The sequence below is a fragment of the Hippopotamus amphibius genome, chromosome 1, assembly GCF_030028045.1.
Source record: "Hippopotamus amphibius kiboko isolate mHipAmp2 chromosome 1, mHipAmp2.hap2, whole genome shotgun sequence".
NCBI classification, from domain to species: Eukaryota; Metazoa; Chordata; class Mammalia; order Artiodactyla; family Hippopotamidae; genus Hippopotamus; species Hippopotamus amphibius.
This window is the reverse complement of record NC_080186.1, coordinates 224,517,414-224,541,351: the sequence shown is the minus strand read 5'-3', so window position 1 is coordinate 224,541,351 and position 23,938 is coordinate 224,517,414. Positions and strand designations below refer to the sequence as shown.

At 33.2% G+C, this 23,938-nt stretch overlaps 1 protein-coding gene across 4 annotated transcripts in view; it reads right to left on the bottom strand.

Annotated features, from left to right (window-relative positions):
- The window catches only part of ADAMTS6 (ADAM metallopeptidase with thrombospondin type 1 motif 6), a 277,799-nt gene that overhangs the window by 113,914 nt on the left and 139,947 nt on the right, over nt 1-23,938 (bottom strand). For all 4 annotated transcript variants that reach the window (XR_009054769.1, XM_057742536.1, XM_057742554.1 and 1 more), the window contains one exon: nt 3,413-3,559. Coding sequence is in view for 3 of the 4 variants with exons in the window: in XM_057742536.1 (XP_057598519.1) it covers nt 3,413-3,559 (147 nt within the window). In the remaining variant the exon portion in view is untranslated. The remainder of the gene's footprint in view (nt 1-3,412; nt 3,560-23,938) is intronic.

The following is a 23,938-nucleotide window of genomic DNA, read 5'->3' as shown; positions in this document are numbered from 1 at the left end:
AAATTTGTTTTCTCTCTAATAGATTATTGATAGTGACCTTCAAAGGTAATTGCTATAGAGGAACTGTAAGCGCCTTGCTTGTCCTGTTCATCTTATATCACTTATCTTGCAGGTCTACTTTTTTTCCTAGTTCATCTTCAACCATAATGTTGCCTCTCTTTTTTTTCAGCTTCCATTCTTTCTATGAAAATGGCTAGTCTGTATTTAATTTGGAACTGTAGGAAATTTTGCTATGGATCTCTGACAGTTCAAACAATATAACAAACTTTAATTTCAATAGAGCAAGAGTTGATTCACAGAGGCCCCAGGATTTTTGAAGACTATATAAAATTACTCTGTGCTACCACTAAGTGGTGGAAAATGTATGAAAAACTGGCTTAAATTACTTCTGGCTGCCTTCCACTGCCTGGTAAATTAGCCCATAGACATCAATGGGTGTGAGCCATAATACCAGGTTCATCTTCTCTAGTTTCTAAATAAATAAATAAATAGTAAATAAATAAATAAGTCCCGCAGGCAGATAGGAAGGACACTACCTGCAAAGCCGTCGTCGAAAACATCAGAAGCTGGCATAACACGTCCATTTTAACGGTAATGGGTTCTTTATTATTTAATCAGGACGGCTTCTGGGCGATTCATGAACCACTTATTGAATCACCGAGTTTAAGAAATCTGAAAAAAAATATTGGGAGTTGGTAAACACCATCTCCTGATAGATCAATAGCACCTAGTGTTTCAGAATGACACGAGAGACTTTTTACTCTATTGGCATTTAAAGGCCATGGAATTGTTTTCAGTTGAACATAGTGAATAGTGAATCTCTACAAATCATAGAAAGCTCACTGTTAAAATCCACCATCATCTTTGGCCTATACAGTCACTAAGTAGAGAAAAGTATGCATTCTTTTGGCTGGGCTGCAGTTCCTAAACAATTCATTTTTCAAGATTTCTTTTTCTTGAGAAGAGAAACTAAAATAAAATGTTATGAGTCTTTTTGAGCCAACTATAAAGCATAAATGTAATCTCAATCCCTGATCAAAATATCACTGGATTTTTAAAAATATCACACATAGTTGTTAAAATAATTAAGTCCAAGGCATTAATAAAGAGGAACAAAGAAATTCAAGAAAGTTACTATTATGTCTTTGTGCTCCAGTGAACTGACCTTTTTAAAGGGCCTTGTGTTTAAAAAACCTTTATTGCTTGGTCAGATTACAATCAGAGTTGTTTAGTTTACTATCAAAGAGGGGGAAAAAGTGCCAACTTTCCCCCAAATCTCTACCCATTGTCTTTCACATCTATCTTTCACTAATGGCTTTAACTTTGTGAGCATTCCCATGAGGATGCACAACAGAAATATTTTTATAAAATACAGGATAAATAAACCCATCACAACCCTGTCAACACTAATCATGCTTACACACAGAAAATGCAAAGAGGCAATAAGGCTTACATAATGCTTTTTGGATTAATTCTTTCAATTAATTCAATGGAACACTTTATTGCAACTAGTAATAATTTTACATCTCTCACCAAACCAGTGGTGATTTCTTGACTGTATTTTATCAGCAATTTAGGGATTCCTTTTGGAGTGTTTTAACAGCCTTAATACAGTTTTAACTAGGCAGGGTCTGGCAAGAGATCAAAACTGGTCCTTGTATTTTAGTACACAGAGATAGTTCCAGCAAATGGGCTGTGCAATAGAAACAGAATAGAGAAGAGAGAAATGGTACTTGGTAAAACAAAAACAAAAAACAACTGGAGGAAAACCTTCAAAAACGCACAGGAATATTGAGCATGCATACAGTTTGTCTCCCTGGTGATAGACACTAAGATTCCATTATAAAACATGAACCAAGTCAAGGGAGAAATTCCAGATCGGGCTTGATTTCTGGCGAGAGTAGATCTTCAACAATGTTTAAAATTTAGGTTATATGATCTCGTTAAAAACATCTCAGAAAATGATATTGCTAGTGCTTTGTGTTAATAACTACCAAAAGATGTCAAACAAATTCTCTGTGGTCTATCTATCTTTATAGCCCTTTACCCAGTTTTGACATGAGGCAAGTACAGTGTTATAACTTACCTATTACTAAGATTAAAAATTGTTAGGTTATAGTATGGTTATTCAGAAGAGCTACCTTCTAAAATAAATTTGCAATTCCTTCAATTTCATCATCACGTTAATTAATTCAAAAGAGCCCATTTAAAACAGTTATCTTTTGATCTTTGATTGACCAAAGCATTGTGCTACGTAATCTAAAATCTCTTGTTTGGGGCTTTTAAAAACATGTTATTATAAGTTTTAAGAATATAATCTGCCTATTAGCAGATATGAACCAAAATTTTAATGAATAATGTTACCCCACATAACCTATCTGAATTTCTAAAATCTTACACTATAATCATGTTAAGGTGAACTTTGAACAAAGGTACATTATATATGACTCACTTTTTCACAAAGTATTTAATCTCTCCTCCTCAAAAAAAAAATGGCACAAAATAGTTGAAGGTAATGATAGAACAATAGTGCTTAAAACCTCGATATTATGTAAAATAATAATATACCACTTAATAAATGTCTATTAAGTGTTTTATATACATTATAATGTTATACATAATTATTTACATAACAACCTGATGATGTGTGGATTACTACCTAAACACATTCAACAAATCAGGTCACTGAATATTAGAAACGTTAAGTAACATGCCCAAGGTCACATTGTTAGAAAGTGAGACCTAAGTCTATCAGTTTCCGAAGTGTAATCCTGAATCCCTATGCAGATGAGATGTAGAAAAACATCTGCTTTCCTAAACATAGTTATACCTGAGCTAATTTATATTCTTCATATTTAAATAACCAGACTCTCGGAATATATGTTAAAGGACCAGCAAAGAAGTTCTCAAAATGTGGAAAAGATGAGTCAATTTAATAAATTTTCAAAGACAAATTTCCATTTTCTCATTTTCATTTCCTGGGTGTTTGGTTTTTTGTTGTTGTTGTTTGTTACTATTAGATACTTAGACATTCCTATAGAACTTAGTTTTTTTACCAACAAATGAAATATGTAATCACTGAATTAAAGCTTAGCTTATGTGCTATTAAATTATGTAAATCTAAATTCTTTTTGATATTGCTTCCCATTTATTTAACATTTCTAACATTCACATCATCAACCCCTTTTACAGCCTTGCTCTAGTTCCCCTAATCTGTTCAGTTGTGTTCTCTTTGAGTATGAAGGAAAAAATTTGCTACAATGATATATTAAAGTATTTTGGGAACAGCCTGAAATATCACTGGGCCCTCTAAAAGTTTCTCATTATGCAAAACTTGAAGCACTACATATTAGGCTTCTATCAATAGCTTACTTCTAGAGCAATTCATCATCACTCTCCAGAGATTACTTACTCTAGAAAGCTGGTGATATAGTCTCGACTGCAGGCAGACCAGGAAAAGGGATTGGTATTTGCAGTAATGTGAGCTGCCATAAGTTTTGCTGCTTCATGACCTTTTGTCCCACAAGAATTTCCAATTCCATCATGGTTCATACCAAAACTGTTTTAACAAGGAAGAAACATAAGAAACATAAAAGAAAAAAATAAGAGAAAAATAAAACAAACCCTCAATACATCCTTTATTTCCTTATTTGATTATTTATTAGCCGTATCAACATATGGCTTCCATCAAGACAGACCAGATTCTCTAAGGAAATATAGAATTAATGTTAAACAGATTAAGGAATAATTCAATGATACAATATATTTCTAAATTTCTTTAAATTTATCATATACTCTCAAATGTTATCTCATATGATACAGTCTCTCCTTGAACACACAGGGAATATATATTAATTCTCACTTTATAGATGAGAAAAACTGAGATTTAGTAAAGATAATTGACCTATTAAAGATCACACAGTTAATAAGTGTTGAAACTGTTAGTAGAACCTACCTCTAATGTGCTAGAGTTCAAGCTACCTTACTTGCTGAATCCAAAAGGGAATTATGAAAAGATAGTTATGATCCATCGAGTTCTAGATTATAGGCCAAACATAAAAGTCCTTTTTCTTATTAACATGGATAAAGCAGAATTAAATACATTATGTAATTTATGTTTGTGTATGTGTCTTCAAAACACCTTTTGAATAATCCTAATACATTTAAGGATTATGAATATAGCCTTTTCTTTACCAAGGCCTCCCTGATTTTTCAAAGCTTTTCTTTGTCATTTTTCCCTGTGTCCTGTAGCCATACTTAGTGCTATCAATGTGATCTAAAACATATCTCATTGATAAATCATAAAATGTTTCTGTAAAGGATCTATCCACTGCACGTGAATAAATTTAAGCCTTTCATCACAAGTAGCCAGAAGTTTAGGTGAAAATCACTTAGAAAACATCCTTATTGTGTCCACTGTAACATTCTAATAAATGCACCATGATTTATGTTCAAAGAAATAAGTAATTTGTGTGACACAAGTATAATACAGATAAGAATAGTTGCTGGAGAAATATTTGGAAAGGTAGTTGAGAACAGATAATCACAAGATAATAGATGAAAGTAAATATCAATACTTTTGGCAGTGTACAGACTGTGAAGACTTGTCAATAAGAGCAACTGAAGATTTCAGAGTAGGAGAATATGGAATTGATCTGTATTTTAGATCATTACAGTAATTTTGTCGGGGAGACAACAGGGTGGAAAGAGAATGGAGTCAGGGAGTGCAGACAGAAGATGATAGATAACCAAATGAGAAATGATGTAGGTCTGAATGGGAGCAAGTGGGATAGAGAAGTGGGATTAGATTTGAGACACGTTCAGGAAGGTGAATGAATTGGCCTTCATAAATATAATATAAAAGAGCTATAATGAAGACATATATATGTCCATATATGGCAGGGGTGGGAGGGAGGAGAAACTAATAATTCAGATGTAGGAACTCACATAAGCAAAGGAAGATAATTATACGAGAGCCCTTCCAAATAATCAAATAACCTTTCAAGAACATCAATACTTAGTCTTCTTCTGTTTGACAGCAACACACTCAAGTCAGCCTCTTTAAGGGACATAATGGTAGAGTTTACTGTTTGTTGAATTAAACATATATTCTGTCTAAACAATCAGCTATAGATTTACATAAAAAGTTCCTTACTATAAATTTATAATTCAATAAATTTAATATCCTATATTTCTCTCAAAGGTTGATGTTACTATATGATTCTTTTCAAATGATGATAGCTTACAAAATATCATTTCCCCTCAGCAGCAGTCTCATACAAATCCCTGAGTCATGTTAAGATAGGTGTAGGCAGGAACAGATGGCTTTCAGAAAATTATTTTTGAGATTCCCAACTTTCTTATTTACTCTTTTCTAAAAAAAAGTAAAGCTCCTTTTGAAATCACACTTCTCCCACCTTATAAAAGAAAAATTTATCTTTCCTTCATCCATAATTTTACAATAATTCATTGCCTTGGGGTATAAAAACATGGGTGTCAAGGAAAGAGACAATTGGAAACATTTAGTGTCAGCACTGAGAAAAAGAATGACTTTAATAATTGAATAACATATGTAGTTTCTTGCTTTCATCAAGTTTATAGGAAGATAACATCAAGTTAACAGCTGATGAGTTGTTAAAAAATTTGATGATGGATCACCATGGTTATGTTCTGACAAATAATTCAAAAGGAGTTCAAAGAACTGAGTGATATTTCTATAATAAACTCCTTTGATCTCTTCTATTTACTTAGTGATCCAATTTTCTCAACATTCACATCTACAGACATAAAAATAAATCGAATTAGTCCTGAAATCCTGCCTTATTCTAGCAAAATAGAGGTAAATGCAGTAATTGAGAAAATATACATTTAAAGAGTCATCTTCAAAAACTTTACCTTTATATTTAATTATTTATTAAAATTCATAATATGTATCTATTCTTTTAATCAATTATTAACTAATAATTGTAATGAACATATAATTCAGAAAAAAACTTTTATGATCACAGGAAATTCTTATAATGTAATTGCAACTTAAATTTTTGTTACAGAGGTATTTGATATAATTAAAAATACTTTTAAGCATAAAACCATTTTAAAGATATATTAAGAAATATTAAAATATACATTAAGATTGATATTCTGGGAGGGAAAGGAGGAGCAGACATATTGAGTTAAAGGAGGGAAAAAAAGATGAAAATTTTGACTATAAAATAAGAACCTGTTAGTGTATTTTTAAAATGCATAATGATTTTTAAAATGCAATTTACCAAACTGCCATGGCATTTAGATATATTTAAAGGCAGTTTTTATTTTTACATACTAATTTTTGCAGTACTTTAGAAATTCTATGCTTTGCAATTAGTTAGATATAAAAATTTTGGACATCAGCTGAAAAATAAACAATAGGGCATATAGTTTTTTAAAATTCAGAAGTATACGAGGGAAAAGATTTGAAAACTAATGAACTAAAGTATTTGAAGAAGTAAATCAAATTCTATTTCTACTTAAAATCTTTATGGTTTAAGTGTCAGATGCAGATAGCTGTCTTAAGGATTTTGGTTTCAGGTGTCTAAGGGAAAGTATACTTTTGCATCTTATATTTAAAACATAAGAAATCCCAGATATAACCTGACCAATGTCAACAAGTTCACTGACAGTGATACAAAGTGAAATGGGAGTTTACAATTGCCATTCATGACATCAGCTTCAAAAGATCCCTCTAGTACATTGACCAGGCTGGAGTGAGTGAGTGTGTGTGTGTGTGTGTGTGTGTGTGTGTGTGTGCTATAGAGAAGTTCCTTCCTGAGGAAACTCTATCAGTGAGGAGTGTGGCAAAAGAAATGAAATGCACTAGTGATTAGAGAAAATAAATGAGTCTACTTTAAACCATCATATTGGCAAAAATTAGAATCCTACCTAGGACTAAGTATTGGCAGAGGTGTAGAGAAACTGGGATCTTAGTATACAACAGTTATACTGTGGTCAGGCAGCTCTTCTAGAGAGCAATTCAGCAGTATTTGGTGAAATTAAATAGAAGAAACATTATGACCCAGTCATCCTATTCTTGGAGAGATATCCCAGAAATATTCCCAAAGGGAACATGTATGAGGATGTTCATGACAGAATTATTTATGATAGCAAGGAGTTGAAGACAATCTAGGTGTTTGTCACTGGGGAATGGATAAGTAAACTTTGGCAGATGCATATTATGGAACACGAAGCAGAAGTTGGAAGCAACAAACAAGATAGATGTCTACACATAAATATAGGTAGATCTTAAAAACACTGAAAAAACTGAGAAAAGGAACAAGGTCTATAGCAGTATATCATACATGCAAACAAAAATTACATACACATTATCAAATAACAAAGAAAGCCTTAGGAATTGTTCCAGATTAAAGATTTGAAATGTTATAAAAACACTGCTGGGACAATTGAGAAAATGTGAATATGGACTATATATATATCAGATGATAGTAGTGTATCAATGTTAAACTTTCTAATTTGATAACTGTACTGTTAAGGAAGAGATTATCTTTTCTTGTTAGGAAACAGATGATGAAATATTTAGGGATAGGGGACATGTCTACAACTTATTCTCAAATATTACAGAAAAAAATACATGTACATATACAAAAAGAGAGAGAAAGAAATGGTGTAAAATATTAACTATTTTTTAATCCGACACAAGGACACATAGGAAATCTTTCTACTGTATGAAATTTTCCATAAGTCTGAAAACATTTCAAACTTAAAAAGTTAAAAAATAAACACAGCCCATCAACACATGAATGGATAAAGAAGATGTGGCATATATATACAATGGAATATTAATCAGCCATAAAAAGGAATGAAATGGAGCTATATATGTAATGAGGTGGATAGACCTAGAGTCTGTCATACAGAGTGAAGTAAGCCAGAAAGACAAAAACAAATACTGTATGCTAACTCATCTATACGGAATCTAAAAAAAAAAAAAAAAAAAAAAAAGGTACTGATGAACCCAGTGACAGGGCAAGAATAAGGATGCAGATGCAGAGAATGGACTGGAGGACACAGGGCTGGGGGGGCAGGGGGTGAAGGGGAAGCTGGGACGAAGTGAGAGAGTAGCATAGACATATATACACTCCCAAATGTAAAATAGATAGCTAGTGGGAAGTTGCTGTATAACAAAGGGAGATCAACTCGATGATGGGTGATGCCTTAGAGGGCCGGGACGTGGAGGGTGGGGGGAGTCGCAAGAGGGAGGGAATATGGGGATATATGTATAAATACAGCTGATTCATTTTGGTGTACCTCATAAGCTGGTGCAAGAGTGTAAAGCAATTATATTCCAATAAAGAGCTTAAAAAATAAAAAAATAAACACAGACGTATACAGAACAACCTGCAATATTTTGCAAGGACACATACAAATTCAAATACAGATATCAAATTTATTAAAGGAGTTATCTATGGAAGGGAAGAAATGGGAGTGGAAAATGGGAATACAGAAATATATATATACACATATACATATATTAAACAAGAAAGGTCCTTGCTGAGACTGATAATGATGTTGTGCCAAGAACTAAGGATGGATAGATAGATAGACAGACAGATAGGTAGACAGACAGGTAGATAGATAGGTATAAAATAAACTCAACTCTCTGCTCTTGAGTTTAAAAATAATAATTTTTTTTTACAAAAAGAACAAAACAGACTTTGGTGAACCTGGCGCCCACCCCAATGAGTGAATAGTGATAACAAGAGAATACTTCCATGGTTGATTTTATGCATTTAATAAAAGTTTCTAGGGACTTCCTTGGTGGCACAGTGCTTAAGAATCCGCTTGCCAATGAAGGGGACTCGGGTTCGAGCCCTGGTCTGGGAAGATCCCACATGCCATGGAGCAACTAAGCCTGAGTACCACAACTACTGAGCCTGTGCTCTAGAGCCCACTGAGCCACAACTACTGAATCCACGGGCCTAGAGCCAGTACTCCACAAGAGAAGCCACCACAGTGAGAAGCCCACGCACCACAACAAAGAGTAGCCCCCACTTGCTGCAACTAGAGAAAGCTCCCATGCAGCAACAAAGACCCAATGCAGCCAAATAAATAAAATGATTAATTTTTAAAAAAAGTTTTAAAAAAGATTTCAGATTAGGTTATGATTCTCACTTGTGGAGGGTTAGAGAAAGAGAGGGGGAGAGAGAGAAAGAGAAGGAGAATCAGGAGAGACAGTCTTCCTTAGGCCTCTTGGGATTCCCCACATTTTGCTAGTATGCCAAGTCTGCAAGGCTTGCTCTTAGCACAGGCCATTCCTCAGGATAAGTTTGAGAAATGAGGTAATGTCTACCCCTGGATAAAGCAGGTTTACTTACTACTTTCTATAAAAGTATTAGATTGCCCAAGCTCAATGTTTCTCAGTTTTGATGCAAACCCACTACGCGTGTGGCATTCATCTGGGCCATACTGTGTTGCCCATGTGGGATCTGGGGCCAAAAGGAACCAAAATAAATATGCTGATACTTATGCTGCTTGCTGTGTTGGAGTCTCTGATCCAGGAATCTTATGTCTTCTGCTAGCATCCATGCAACCGTAATAAGCTAACTTATTAGCTTATAAATAAGGTAAAATCAGATCTCAAATCCACTGAGAGAAGTTTGTAGTTGATTAGGATAATATACCCTATTATGGAAAGCTAAGTAATCCTGAAACTAAAGCGCTTCAAAATTAGTCTTAATTTTTCAGAAAATGAAGCCCCAAGTTTATTAAAAAAAAAAAGTAAGCTTTTTGTTTTGATTCTTTCCCAGGAAATAAATTGTATGTTGCAGATTTTCAACTAAAGCTCCCAGGGGATACAAATGAAAGACCAGAAATTCCCTTTCTCATATCTTAGTACTTCTGACTCTATCTCAAAAGTTTAAAGGATGCTCTTATTTCTACATTATGAGTAAAAAGTTTTCCATTTTCCTCTAAGATATCACCCAAAAGAAATAAGAAAAATAGAGAAAAGAGACACAAACTCTACATTTAATGAAAAGTAGGAAACTTCTAAAACCATAAACCACCACATCAGGATGACTGAATACAGAAAAATCAAAGAGGAATGCAGAAAGACATACAGAGGGGACAACAAGAACTGATCTAAGCTAAAACAAGTAGGGCATGTTCTCCAAAGTTAAGTGCAGTGCAACAATCTGAGGGACAAAACCAACAATATTTTCTTATAAGCGACTGGGATAAGGGTGAAAACTGTTGGAATATACACCCTTGTTCTAGTTATCAGAAGAAGAGTAGATGGAGTTAGCTGGGAATCATATAAACCACATTTGTAGAAATCAGTCTGCTAGGGAGGAAAGGTGAAAGAGAGATTCTACCTTGCCAGCAGTTGTTAAAGAAATACAGGGTTAAAGAACTTGAATCATACAATACTGTATATCATTAATAAATTCCTGCTGAGTAAGTAGCTCTGGTCTCTACCCAACATAAACCTTCAACAAGTAGTTCACCCAGAAGAATCAAACTTATTCAAAGACGTGTGATTCAAAAGGAACAAGAAGTGTGTCTACAAATATATTAAATAAGTTTTTTAAAAGAACAGGAAAATACAAACAGAAGATGAGGGACACTTGGCAGAAAAAAATGTTGCTACAGGAAAGATAAAAATTGGACACATATGAACTCAAACTTAACAAAGCCATCATTTCATAAAAAAAAAGAATTTAATGCAGAGATGCAAGCAATCAGGGAAGATATGGCAAGACGAGATGAAAACATGAACTGTCAGAGGAAATAAATGGGGGGCAGGGGTGGAATAAAATCATCACAGGAAAAAGAGCATGCTGAGGGAACAAAAACAAACAAACAAACAAAAGGCAACTGCTAAAAACATTCCTCACAGAAGTAAAAAGAGCAAGCAAAATGAAATTGGACAAAGAGTTTGAAAGGATCAAAGTAAAGGAATCCAATATATGTATCACTGTTGTCCCCAAAGAAAAGAATCAAAATAATAAACAGAAAGAAAAGTGATTTAAAAATACATGAAAATTTCAAGAAATAAAAATGGCTAAAATCTCATCAAATGTGAACTATTCTACACCCTAGGAAAAACTGACACAGGTGAATCCACACTGAGTCACATCCTAGTAAACTTACTGGACATCAAAAATACATTTTGGGCAATAAGGGCAAAAGAATAAATTACCTGTAATAGTAGAACAGTCAAATTAACCTCACTTTTCTCCATGTTGACATTTAACACCAGCACACGATAAAGCAGTGCCTAGGACAAATCTTGCATCCAGCCAAACTGAGTAACAAATCATTTTGAACAAGAACTCAAAAAACAGATCTTATGAATCATTCTTACAGAAACCACTTCAAGATAAATGTCAGCTTTATTTAAAAATAATGTAAAAGTTTGATGGTTTATTGACTCTATTTGAGTTTCACAGTAGGCAATGCATACAACACAAGTGAAATTGGTCACCAGTCAGATTAACTCCCTTGTCATACTTCTTAATTACATTTTCTTGTTTGTTGTTTTGTTTTTCTGAGGTTAATTTTATTCTCTTATGTTCATAATATATGATATTTTGTATCATACATACTTAAGGTATACATTTACATTTTAAAGAATAATTTATAGGACTTCCCTGGCGGTACAGTGGTTAAGAATCCACCTGCCAACGCAGGGGACATGGGTTTGAGCCCTGGTCCGGGGAAGATCTCACATGACACGGAACAACTGAGCCTGTGCACCACAACTACAGAGCTTGTGCTCTAGAATCCACAAGCCACAACTACTGAGTCTGCGTGGTGCAACTACTGAAGCCCGCGTGCCTAGAGCCCATGTTCCACAACAGGAGAAGCCACCGCACTGAGAAGCCCATGCAACGCAAGTAAGAGTAGCCCCCGCTCGCCGCAACTAGAGAAAAGCCCACTCACAGCAACGAACACCCAATGCAGCCCTAAAATACAATAAATAAAGTTCTTTTTTAAAAAAAAGAATAATTATACAACAAACATCCATGTTACCTCTATCAAATTTATGAAACAGATCATTTTCAGAATAATAAAAGCTTGTCTCCTGTATTCACCGTAACAGTTATATTCTTCTTCCTCCCCTGAGAGAGAATTTCTATCCTGACTTCTGTGGTGACAGTCCCTATGCATCTCTAAACAATATATGTTAACTCTGCCCGGTTCTGAAATCTATAAAAATGGAATCACACTGTATATATTCTTTTATAACTTGCTTCTTTTATTCAACAATTTGTTAGAAAGCATTATCTCTGCTGAGCCGTCTGGCTATATACATCATTCATTTTCACTGCTATATAGATTTCCATTATAAATATACCATTTAATTATCCATTCTATCATGAAAGATTTGCCGTGGTTCCTATTATGGGACTTCTTTGGATAATGCTGCTATGAGCATTCTTAGACATAACTCCTGGTCATATATGTTAGAGTATCTCTACCACAGCTTCTTAAAATTTTGGTGTCCTTTACACTTTTAAAAATATTGAAGACCTCAAAGACCTTTTGTTTATGAGGTTGTATGTAGTGATATTTATCATAATAAAAATTGGAACAAAATTTTTTTAAATAGTTATTAATTCATTTTAAGTAATTTGCCCAATACATGCTAACATAAACAACCATTTTAATTTTTAAAATCTTCCAAATCAAAAGAATGTCAATTGAGAATAATAGCATTGTTTAATTATATTTTTGCTAACCTCTTTAGTTCTGGCTTACTAGAAGACAGCTGGATTCTCATATCTGTTTCTTCATTCAGTCTATTGTGGTATTTTGTTTTGTTTGAAGTACATGATGAAAATCTAGCCTCACGCTAACATACAGTTGGAAAAGGGAAGAGTATTTTCATTAGCCATTTCAGATAATGGTAGATGTTTTTGATTCTACAAGAAAACAGGACAACTAGTAATTTCTTAAAGGTTAGTTGCAATGTGGATTCTGAAACCATTATCAATGCTCTCTTTGTATCCTGTTTCATCAATATCACCAATCTCATTGGAAAGTCTTTAAGTATTAGGAAGCTGTCAAGCTCATACTGACAGAACTTCTCCTAAATTTAAATTTTTGCTCCAAAGCTCAAATTTTATCATTGGCAATAAATACTGTTGGTTGTTTTCCTTGAATAATAAGGTCATTTGTTCGATTTTCAAGTGAATATCTGCTAACCACCCATCATCTCTCATTTGTTCTTTTAAATAAAAATTGTGTTCCAGGGAAAAAGCAGCTAGTTCATCTGAAACAACTGTACAAGCGTTTTTCATTATGACAACCCTCAGACTAAGATATGGAGCAAAAAGTGCTTTACATACTTCCCATTTTGTGATATGAATGATTTGATAAAAGACATGTACTTAAGGGTCATGATTTAATAAAATTAATAATTTTTCTGCTTTAGCAAAGACATTCTTAAGTGAAACTGGCATGATGGTGACCAATACAGTGATGATTAGCATGGCTGCTGCGACTCAGGCTAAGTGCCAGTATATACCCATTGCTGTTTTTGCACAGAGTAAACAACACAGTTAAAAAAAAAAAAAGATAAATTCAGTATTATTATGAAAGTAGTTTTAATTTGAAAGTGCTTCAGGAATCCTAGGGACTATGGACCACAATTTGAGAATCACTGAATATTTGTAGGAAATAAATTCTTGGGTCATAGATAAAATTTCAACTTTGCTACATAACACCAAACAGCTTTTCAAAGTGGTTGCACCAATTTACATTCTCACCAGTAGTGTATAAGAATTCCAGTTGTACCAAATCTTCTTCAATATTTGGTATTTTCAGACTTTTAAATTTGTGCTAATCATGGTGGGTATAATTTACATTTTCCTGATTATTAATCAGATTGAACATCTTTTTATATATACGCTTATCAACCATTTGGATATCTTCTTTTGTAAAATGTTCAAGTACTCTGTATATTTCATTTGTAGGAGTTCCTATATCAATTGCATGTCGGCTGCAGACATCTTTTCCTACACTGTCTTATCTTTTCATTTTATGGTGTCTTTTGATTAAATCTTTAATTTTAATGTAGTTAAATTAGTCATATACTTAATTGTTAGTATTCTTTATATCTTACATCTAAAATATGTTCTAAAACCTGTAATGGTTTGATTTCCACATTTAGGTATTGTTGGATCCTATGGTAAGAATATATTTAGCTTCGTAAGAAAATGCCAAACTGTCTCCCAAAGTGACTGTTAATAGTACATTGTAATAGTAATAGTACATCTCTAAGCTTTTGTATGGCTTGAAACAGGGATCTATTTTTACTAGTTACTTCACTAAGTGGAAAGTATTTTTTTATATTTTGTTTTCTTCACAGTGCTAAGCATCTAATCAGAGTTTAATAATTGGAGATGAACACTTAGAGGGTTAGTGAAGTGAATGAAAAATCTATCAGCTGAGATTTAACTTGGATAAATGAGACTCTCAAGGTTAAAATGCAGATCTAATAAACATTATCTCATAAAGCATGGAATCCATAGAATCTGATGCTCCATATTCACTACAATGAACTTCATTTTTTTCTGCACTTGTTCTTGCAGTTACCATAACTAGAGTTACATAACTCAGAAGCACAGGAAGGCTTAACTCTGCTCATGGGTTCTGGGACTAATTTTGTTCACTAATTTTGTTCGAGAGACTGAAGCCAGTATCTTTGTGGAACAGCAATAAAATATGGCATGTTGTTGGTCCAGTTCAGTTCTAGCTTTTGAGGTAATTGCAGTCGTTGGGCTCTGGTCCTATTTCTTGTGAAAAAGACACTACCTTAGACCTAAATCTTAGTAACTGAATTCCTTGATTATTTCACCTGCTCCTGAGACTCTGAGACCCTGACCAGTATTTCACTTCTTTTTGATCAGGGATTCCATTTGGCTTTAGGGTATTAAAGTCCTGGGTATGTAACCCAGGTTCCCTTACGCTTCACCCTCTGGAATACACACAGCTATCCACAGGAGTTCCCTGATACTGACAATTTCTTGATTGAATTTTTATCTAAGTGCTGCTGGCAGACTAAACTAGTAAAGTTCTCACAAAGTGAATTGGATATAATGTGCTTAGTTAGTTACTTAAAATTATTTACTTTAAATAGACCCCTGTTGGTTATACAACAGAAAGTACTGGGAACTAGAGCAATTTAGAAAATAAAAGCTTACAACCATAGCATAGGAACACATAGCTGTTTTATTCGAGTTGCTTTATTAGAGTGTTATTTTACTCATGGTTTTGTGTGCTTTCATTCAGAACTATTGATACTTATGCATTAGTTCTATTAGTTGCTGCTCTAAGCAAAAAATAAGGTCAAGGCCAAAGGGATAGAGAAGACAGTGGCTGTGAAGCATGGTTAAAAGGAAAAAGATGATGCAATTAGGTTTGTTTTGTCAGATTTCATCAAAACTCTTAGCAGTTTAAATTTCTGTAGGAAACATAATTGTGAAGCAATGAGTTTGAAACTCTGGTTGCTAATCAATTTTTTCATATGCAAAAATTTAGAACACAATTTTAAATAACATAGGATCTGAAGAACTGCAACTATGCCATTAGAGGGGGAAAAAGGCACTCTGTTCATTTGGCCTGATTTCTTCACCTGCCCTATCCAGCAGGCTTTCTTATCTCTGGGGCACAGCTCTACTTGGATGACTCCTCTCACTAAAGCACTACCTAGGTTCTTGACTTCACTCCAGATGAGAACAGGTGTTCATTCAGTGCATGGAGAAATACTCAGGAATTATACAAATCACCTGTTAACCTATCAACACCATTTCAGTAAAAAGGTTAATTCAGATTTTTTATGGAAACTGACATTAAGATTCCAAAATTAATATAGGAAAGTTAAGGGTCAGAAAAAACCAAGATGATTTTGAAGAAAGAGGGGAGAACTTCAATATCTGTTATAAAACTATGGTAATTAAAGCAACATGATCTTGGCACAGGAAACCTTTGAAAATAACAATTAAAGCTCCAAAACAAAAATGGGGCAATATCAACATTTGTTAAATCTGAATGGTGTGCTCATGGATGTCGGCTGTAACACATGCACACATGCATACAAACACATACACACAAACACAGAATGTTTCAAAGTAAAATATTTAAAAAGAAAATCTCTATATAGTTAATTACGTGTATTTGAACATATAAAGAATACTTTGTTCTAAAACTTAGTAATTAAATATTCCTTTCAGACCAATTATACAAGATAGCTGACTTTGCTTTGTAAAATGACTTAATTCTAAAGTTTTAAAGCTAATTTTGGGGACCTTGAAACATTTTACTCCAGAAACAATAGTATAAATTATTTTTCTATGTCCAGGGTAGTCTACACAAGACTTTAACCTATTTTACAGACTAAAACTGTGCCTCTGAAATGAAAAATAGTATATGACAACAGTGTTGGAACTAACAATTAAACAAAGTGGAATGCATATTAATTTTTTTCTGTAGAATTAATAGTACTTGAAGAAAAGCAGGTTTACTAAAGGAAAAGATAAGTGAAAGTTACTGAAGGAGTTCTAAAAGGCACTTTATTATCAAAAAGTTCTGTAGGTAAGTGATTCTGATTCTTTTATGTCTAAATCTAAAAATTTATGTTTTTATTTTCCATCATAAAGATATACCATGAACACTACATAACCCTAGCCTAGCAGTTTTGCTTTTCGTTTTGACTCCGAGGTCCGAGGTACAATCTTCCAGTTGCAAAATAAATGAGTCATGGGTATGAAATGTACAGTGTGGGGGATATAGTCAGTAACTTTGTAACATCTTTGTATGGTGACATACAGTAACTAGGCTTATTGTGGTGATCGTTTTGAAATGTATAAAAATACCAAATCACTATGTTGTGTAACAGGAACTAACATAAGTGTTGTAGGTCAATTACACTTCACAAACAAACAAACTCATAGAAAAAGAGATCAGATTTGTGATCAGATCCAGAAGAAGCGGGTAGGTGGAGGGAGAACCGGATGAAGGTGGTCAAAAGTAAAAATTTCCATTTATAGATAAGTACGAGGTGTGTAACAACATGATAAATATAATTAACACTGTCATGGATTACATATGGAAGTTGCTAAGAGAGTAAATCCTAAAAGTTCTTATCACAAAATTTTTTCAATTTCTTTAATTTTGCCTCTATATGAAATGATAGAGTTTACTAACTTTATGAAAATCATTTCATGATGTATGTAAGTTAAATCATTATGCTATACATCTTAAACTTATACAGTGCTATATGTCAAGTATATCTCAATGAAACTGGAAGAAAAAAAGAATACAAAAAAAAGAGTGAGTTAAAAGATGTTCTTGAAGCAACTGATCTAGAGTTGGAAAACTGACCAAGAGTAGGAAAAGAAAAAGTGAATAAAAAGACATGTTCCTTCAGGAGAGGAGCCTTTGTTTTCATTAACACTGTAGCCACAATACAGTCTATATTAGGTAAATATAGCAGATGCTCAGTAAATCTCTGGAATCAAATAAATTGTACATCAGTGAGAGAATATCTATCAATCAACTGTAAATCACAAGAGACGTAGTTTGGGAAGTGTCACACATGTATACCTCCCTTGATGGTGAATAATGTACTAAAAGTATATAGTATCATATAACAAGTAATAAAAGGGGGAGAGGGGAGGTTTCAGGTCAAAACAAGTGGCATCGCCAGTCAGAGACAAGGTGGTTGCTATATAGAGACGGAGAGATTATGCGATAAAGGTGAGTCATTAAGTTAAGCTTCTATAACTCAGGGAGAGTCTATAATATATGTTAACCTATTGTCACACATGCTTTTCTCAAATATTTTTCTTTAGTAAAGTACATAGTTTTCCATGAAAATATTTTTTCATTTGAAACTATAATTAACAAAACAAAATTTCCTTCTACATGATAGGTAGATAGATCAATAGGTAGACATGGAGATACATATATAAGGAGATAATTTTAGGGGGGGATATATAAGAGGTGGCTCATTTGTGATTATATTTTACATCATTTCACCATATATTATATGACCACTTAAGACTGAAAAAGTAATACAATGTATATTGTACCACAAAATAATAGCTTACTCTTGATTTTGGTACACAATTATTACTGGTTATTTTGGAAGATTTGTAAAGATGAAAAAGAGTAAACAAAGACTACTGAGTATAAATTTAATATGCATTTAGTCTAGATTTCTTTTAAAAATCAAAACAGCTGTTTTGAAACCTAACAGAAAATCTGTATAGCTAAGGAAAATCTTAAAATGCTTAATTGAATTTTTGTGTCTAAGCAACCAATTTTACCATATTGCTAATATAGTAACATCATTATTCTTGTTAGATAACCATGGTACTTTAAACCCTGACTTTCGCTTTGTTAAATAGTCACTAGTACATACATAGAACACATACTTTTAAATTCTCCACTAAAAGAAAAAATAAGTAGATGATCAATCAGTTCTTCAAAAGATAACACATTTACAATTACAGGAAAAAAATAGTTTCCTAATGTTTTTAATATGATTAAATCTCTCTTCGAAAAGTTATGAGATAATTATAGTCTAGGTTGTGACAACTATAAAATCTCAAAACAAAGCCTTCTCATTGCAGCAGAAAAATACAAAGGAACAAAGGGACATCTTTTCTTTACAATTATTTTCCATTTACAATCTCTTTGATCTGTTTTTATTCATAACTGGACTTGGCTGTGCATCACTTGTTCTAAAAAAGCAAAGATGAAATTTAAGGGATGTATTCAGAAACTTCTATACTCACATCTAGCAAACATTATTTAGATTTAAGTTAACCCAGTAGGATAGTTATTACAATTTGTTCATGTGTTTTCTAAAACAGAGTTTGGAATTCACTTCTACTTTTGGGCTTTACATACAATTTACTAAACTAAGTGAACTCAAGATTCTGAACTTAGGAAGATATTTAACAAGAGAGGTGCCTACCAAAATCTAGGACCTAGACTCTTTCCACATGTGTAGAAAGCAATGTTCGCATTTAGCATAGACATTTCTGAGTTGAAAGTTGGATTTCCAAAGCCAATGAAATCACTGTAATACATTTACATCTTTTCTACTACTACTTTACACTTTTTCCCTTTCATCTAACTGCAAAGATGCCAGAGACCAGAGGAAACAATCTATTTGAGATATACTAAGATTTTGGGTACGGTGTATAAGTGTCTGTGCATTTGGGTGTGTGTGTGTGCGTGTGTATAGGGAGAAGGTAGGGAAGATAGGGAAATCATGGCAAACATAGGAAAGGTAGCTGGAACAAGGAAACCTTTGTTATTATAATCTTCCTTGTACTATGAGCAGAATGTAAGTGAATTAGTTTATGGCAGATGAAATTCATATCAACCAATTAGTACAATGGTGTCTGGCTACAAATTTAGTTCATTCCCAGCAAAACGAAGGGAATGCCTTATCAAAGTTCCTAAAGTTGATAGTGACTAAATTCTACTTCAGTAGGTTTATTATTTCTATAACACACATACATATACCTACTCCATTCTGTAATTCCAGATACTTAATTCAGTAATTACCTGAGCAGTTTTATCTTTTTTTGTCATTACTGCACGTCATGGCAAAGACTTAATCACTGAAACAATTTAATTGTTAGACTTTCTTATAAGAACTTTTCTAGGGCTTCCCTGGTGGCACAGTGGTTAAGAATCTGCCTGCCAATGCAGGGGACATGGGTTCGAGCCCTGGTCCAGAAAGATCCCACATGCCGGGGAGCAACTAAGCCTGTGCACCACAACTACTGAGCCTGCACTCTAGAGCCCACAAGCCACAACTACTGAGCCCATGTGCCTAGAGCCCATGCTCTGCGGCAAGAGAAGCCACCGCAATAAGAAGCCCACGTACTGCAATGAAGAGTAGCCACCACTCTCTGCAACTACAGAAAGCCTGTGCATAGCAACAAAGACCCAATGCAGCCAATAAATAAAAAATAAAATAAATAAATAAGTATTTAAAAAAAGAACTTTTCTAAAAAACATCTTTATGTTATAGTTTTAGCTACTATGGGAGTATGTCTGCATAGGTGACAGCCTACATATGAAAATGTATATTGTATATATAACATATATATGTATGTGCATGTATGTGTGTGTAGACAAATAGGTAACATAGTTTTGGCATCTTCCTGACCCTGACAGTAATGGAGTAGCATTTTAATAATAATAGCAATATGTTCTAATTTAAAATACATAAAATTTTATAGCAGATTCACAAAATCTAATATAAATAGGAAGAAACAGGAAAATAATACCATGCATGGTATTACTAGTTTGGGTAAATAACAATGGCACTATACAGCTCTAAAGCTTAATCAACTGACAGAGTAAAATGTCACATTCCATAGACTAAAAATGTTTCCATACAAGAAAAAATAAGTTCATTTGCTTTTTCAAGGGGTAAAACACCTTAAAAGAACCACAACATTCATTTTAGAGTTAGACCTTACAATACAAACATTCATCATTCATTCATTCATTCATTCATTAACAGTTATTGACAGACTGTCTATACCTAACATTAAAGGTCTATTTACCTCAGTCCCTATTACCCAATACATCATGTCTGGCTTTAAATAAAAAATGGCAAGACATACTGAAACAGTTAAAAGTGAAAAAACAAGCATCAAAACTAGGCTGAGATATTACACAAATTTTGAAATTAACAGAGAGGGAATTGAAGATAATTATAATTAATATGTTAAGGGCTCTAAAAGTAGTGAACATAGAAGAAAAGATAGGTAATGTAGGCAGAAAGATGAAAACTCTAAGAAAGAATCAAAAGGAAATACTAGAAATCAAAAACAGTGTAACAGAAATGTAGAATACATCTGATGATCTCATCAGTAGACTGGACTCACTGAGGAAAGAATCAGTGAGCTTGATGACAGTTCAATAGAACCTTCCCAAATTGAAATGAAGAAAGAAAAAAGAATGAAAAAGAATACCGCCACCCCCCCACCCCAAATAAAAAACAGAATAAAACATCCGTGAACTCTGGGGCAGTATCTGAAGGTATGACATATAGTGTGAATACTAGAGATAGAATAAAGAAAGAATGGAGGAGAATAAATCTTTGAAGTAATGGCCAAGCATTTTCCAAAATTAACAACAGGCACCAACCACAGACCCAAGAAGTTCAGAGAATACCAAACGGGATAAATACCAAAAAAAAAATCTATACCTATTCATATTGACTCAAACTACAGAAGACAAAAGACACAAAGAAAATCTTAAAAGAAGCCAGAGAGAAAACAAAAAAACAAAAAAACAAAAACTTACTTCTAGAGGAACAAAGGTAGGAATAACAACAATTTCTGATCAGATACCATGCAACTTCTATACTCAGTAAAGTTATTCTTCAAAAGCTCTGAAGGATAAATAAATATTTTCTCAAACAAACAAAAACTGGAGAAAGTTATTATTAGCATACTTGTACTAAAAAATGTTAAAAGAAGTTCTTCAGGGAAAAGGAAAATTATATCGGTCAGAAACTTGTATCTACATAAAGAAAGTAAAGGCATCAGAAAAGGAATAAATAAAGCAAAAATAAAATCTATTTTTCTTAATATATTTAATAATACAAAAGATAACTGTTTCTTAAAAGTAATAATAATAGTAACAATATATTGGTGATTATAGTAGATGGTTAAGTGAAATGAAGTACAGCAGTGTCATAAGAGATAGGAATGAGGAATTGAAAGTATGCTGCTATAAGGAACCTGTATTACACATGAGGAAGATACTTTTATTTGTAGGGGGACTTAGATTAGTTTTAACATATATAAAAACTTATAAATATACATAAATATATGTATCTATGTTTATATATTATTAAATATATTTTATATAAAAATTTTATGCTAAAACAAGAGAAATCATTAAAATTTTTTAAAACATGTATAATTGATAAGCTATGAGAAGAGATAAAATGGAATCATATAAAATGTTCAATTAAAACCAGAGAAAGGAGAAAAAGAGAAGGAAAAGAAAGTGCAACAGAGAAAAGTTACAAAAATGGTAGATATTAACTCGACTATATCAATCATCAATTTAAGTATAAATGGTCTAAATACATCAATTTTTTCATCAGAGTGAATAAAAATATAGGAGCCAACTATATGTTGAATACAAGAAATCTACCATAAATATAAAAACCCAGCTAAGTTGAAAGTAAGGGATGAATACGGGACTTCCTAGGAGGCGCAGTGGTTAAGAATCTGCCTGCCAATGCAGGGGACACGGGTTCAATCCCTTCCCCAGGAGGATACCACATGCCGTGGAGCAACTAGGCCTGTGCGCCACAACTATTGAGCCTGCGCTCTAGAGCCTGTGAGTCACAACTATTGAGTCCACATGCCACAACTACTGAAGTCCATGCGCCTTGAGCCCATGCTCTGCAACAAGAGAGGCCACCACAATGAGGAACCCACACAGCACAACAAAGAGTAGTGCCTGCTTGCTGCAACTAGAGAAAGCCCGTGTGTAGCAATGAAGACCCAACATAGCCAATAAAATAAATAAATAAATAAATAAATTAAAAAAAAGTAAGGGATGGATAGAAAAAGATATACCATGCTAACATAAATCAAAAGGAAGCTGGGGTAGCCATATTAATTTTAGGCAAAGCACACTTCAGAAAAGGGAAAATTCCCAGGATAAAGAATGATATTACATAATAATATAGAGGTCAATTCTCCAAGGAAACAAAAAACTTAGAGTATATGTGTTTAACAATACTGTCAAAACATCTGAGTCAAAAGCTGATAGAAAAGCATGGGGAAATACCCAAATCCACCATTATAACTGGAGACTTCCACATCTCTTTTTCAATAATTGATAGATCAAGCAGGAAAAAAAATCAGTAAAGATATAGTTGACCTGAATAGCACTATCTATCAGCTTGATCCAAATGACATTTATAGAACACTACATACAAAAACTGCAGAGTATACATTCTTCTCAAGCTTGCATAGAATATTCACCAAGAGAGACCACACTATAGGCCATAAAAGACACCTTAACAATTTAAAAGAATAGGAATCATACAGAATATGTGCTTAAACCACAATGAATTAAACTAGAAATCAATAACATAAAGATAGTTGGAAAATCTCAAAATATTTGGAGATTAAAGAACACTTCTAAATAATGCATGTCCCGAAGAAGAATGTTTCAAGAGAAATTTTTAAAATATTTTGAACTAAATGAAAACAAAAATACAGCTTATCAAAGTTTGTGGGATGAAGCAAAAGTAGTGCTCAGAAAGAAATCTATAGCATTAAATGCATATATTAAAAAAGAAGACATAAAATCAAACATCTAAGCTTCTACCTTAGGAAACCAGAGAAAAAAGACCAATCTAAGCCTAAAACAAGCAGAAGAAAAGAAGTAATCAAAATGAGAGCAGAAATCAAAGAAATAAAAACAAAAAAACAATAGAGAAACCAAAGCTGATTCTTTGAAAAGATCAATAAAATTGATAAATCTCTAGCCAAGACAATGAACTAAAACAGAGAGAAGACACAGATTATCAATATTAGAAATATGGGTTATCACTACTGATCCTTAGACACAGAAAAATGATAATAAAAAAATAATATTAAAAACTCTAAGTCAATAAATTTGATGACTTAGCTGAAATGAACCAATTCCTTGAAAGACACAAACTACCAAAACTCACACAGTTTATAAAGAAATTAAGTAATTATTAACCTTCCAAATTAGAAAACACCAGGCCCAGATGCTTTCACTGGTGAATTGTATTAAACATTAAAGGAAGATACTATACTAATTCTCCAAAATATTTTTCCAGAAAATGGAAGCAGAGGAAACACTTTCTAACTCTTTCTGGGAAGCCAGCATTATTCAAGAAAGGAAAATA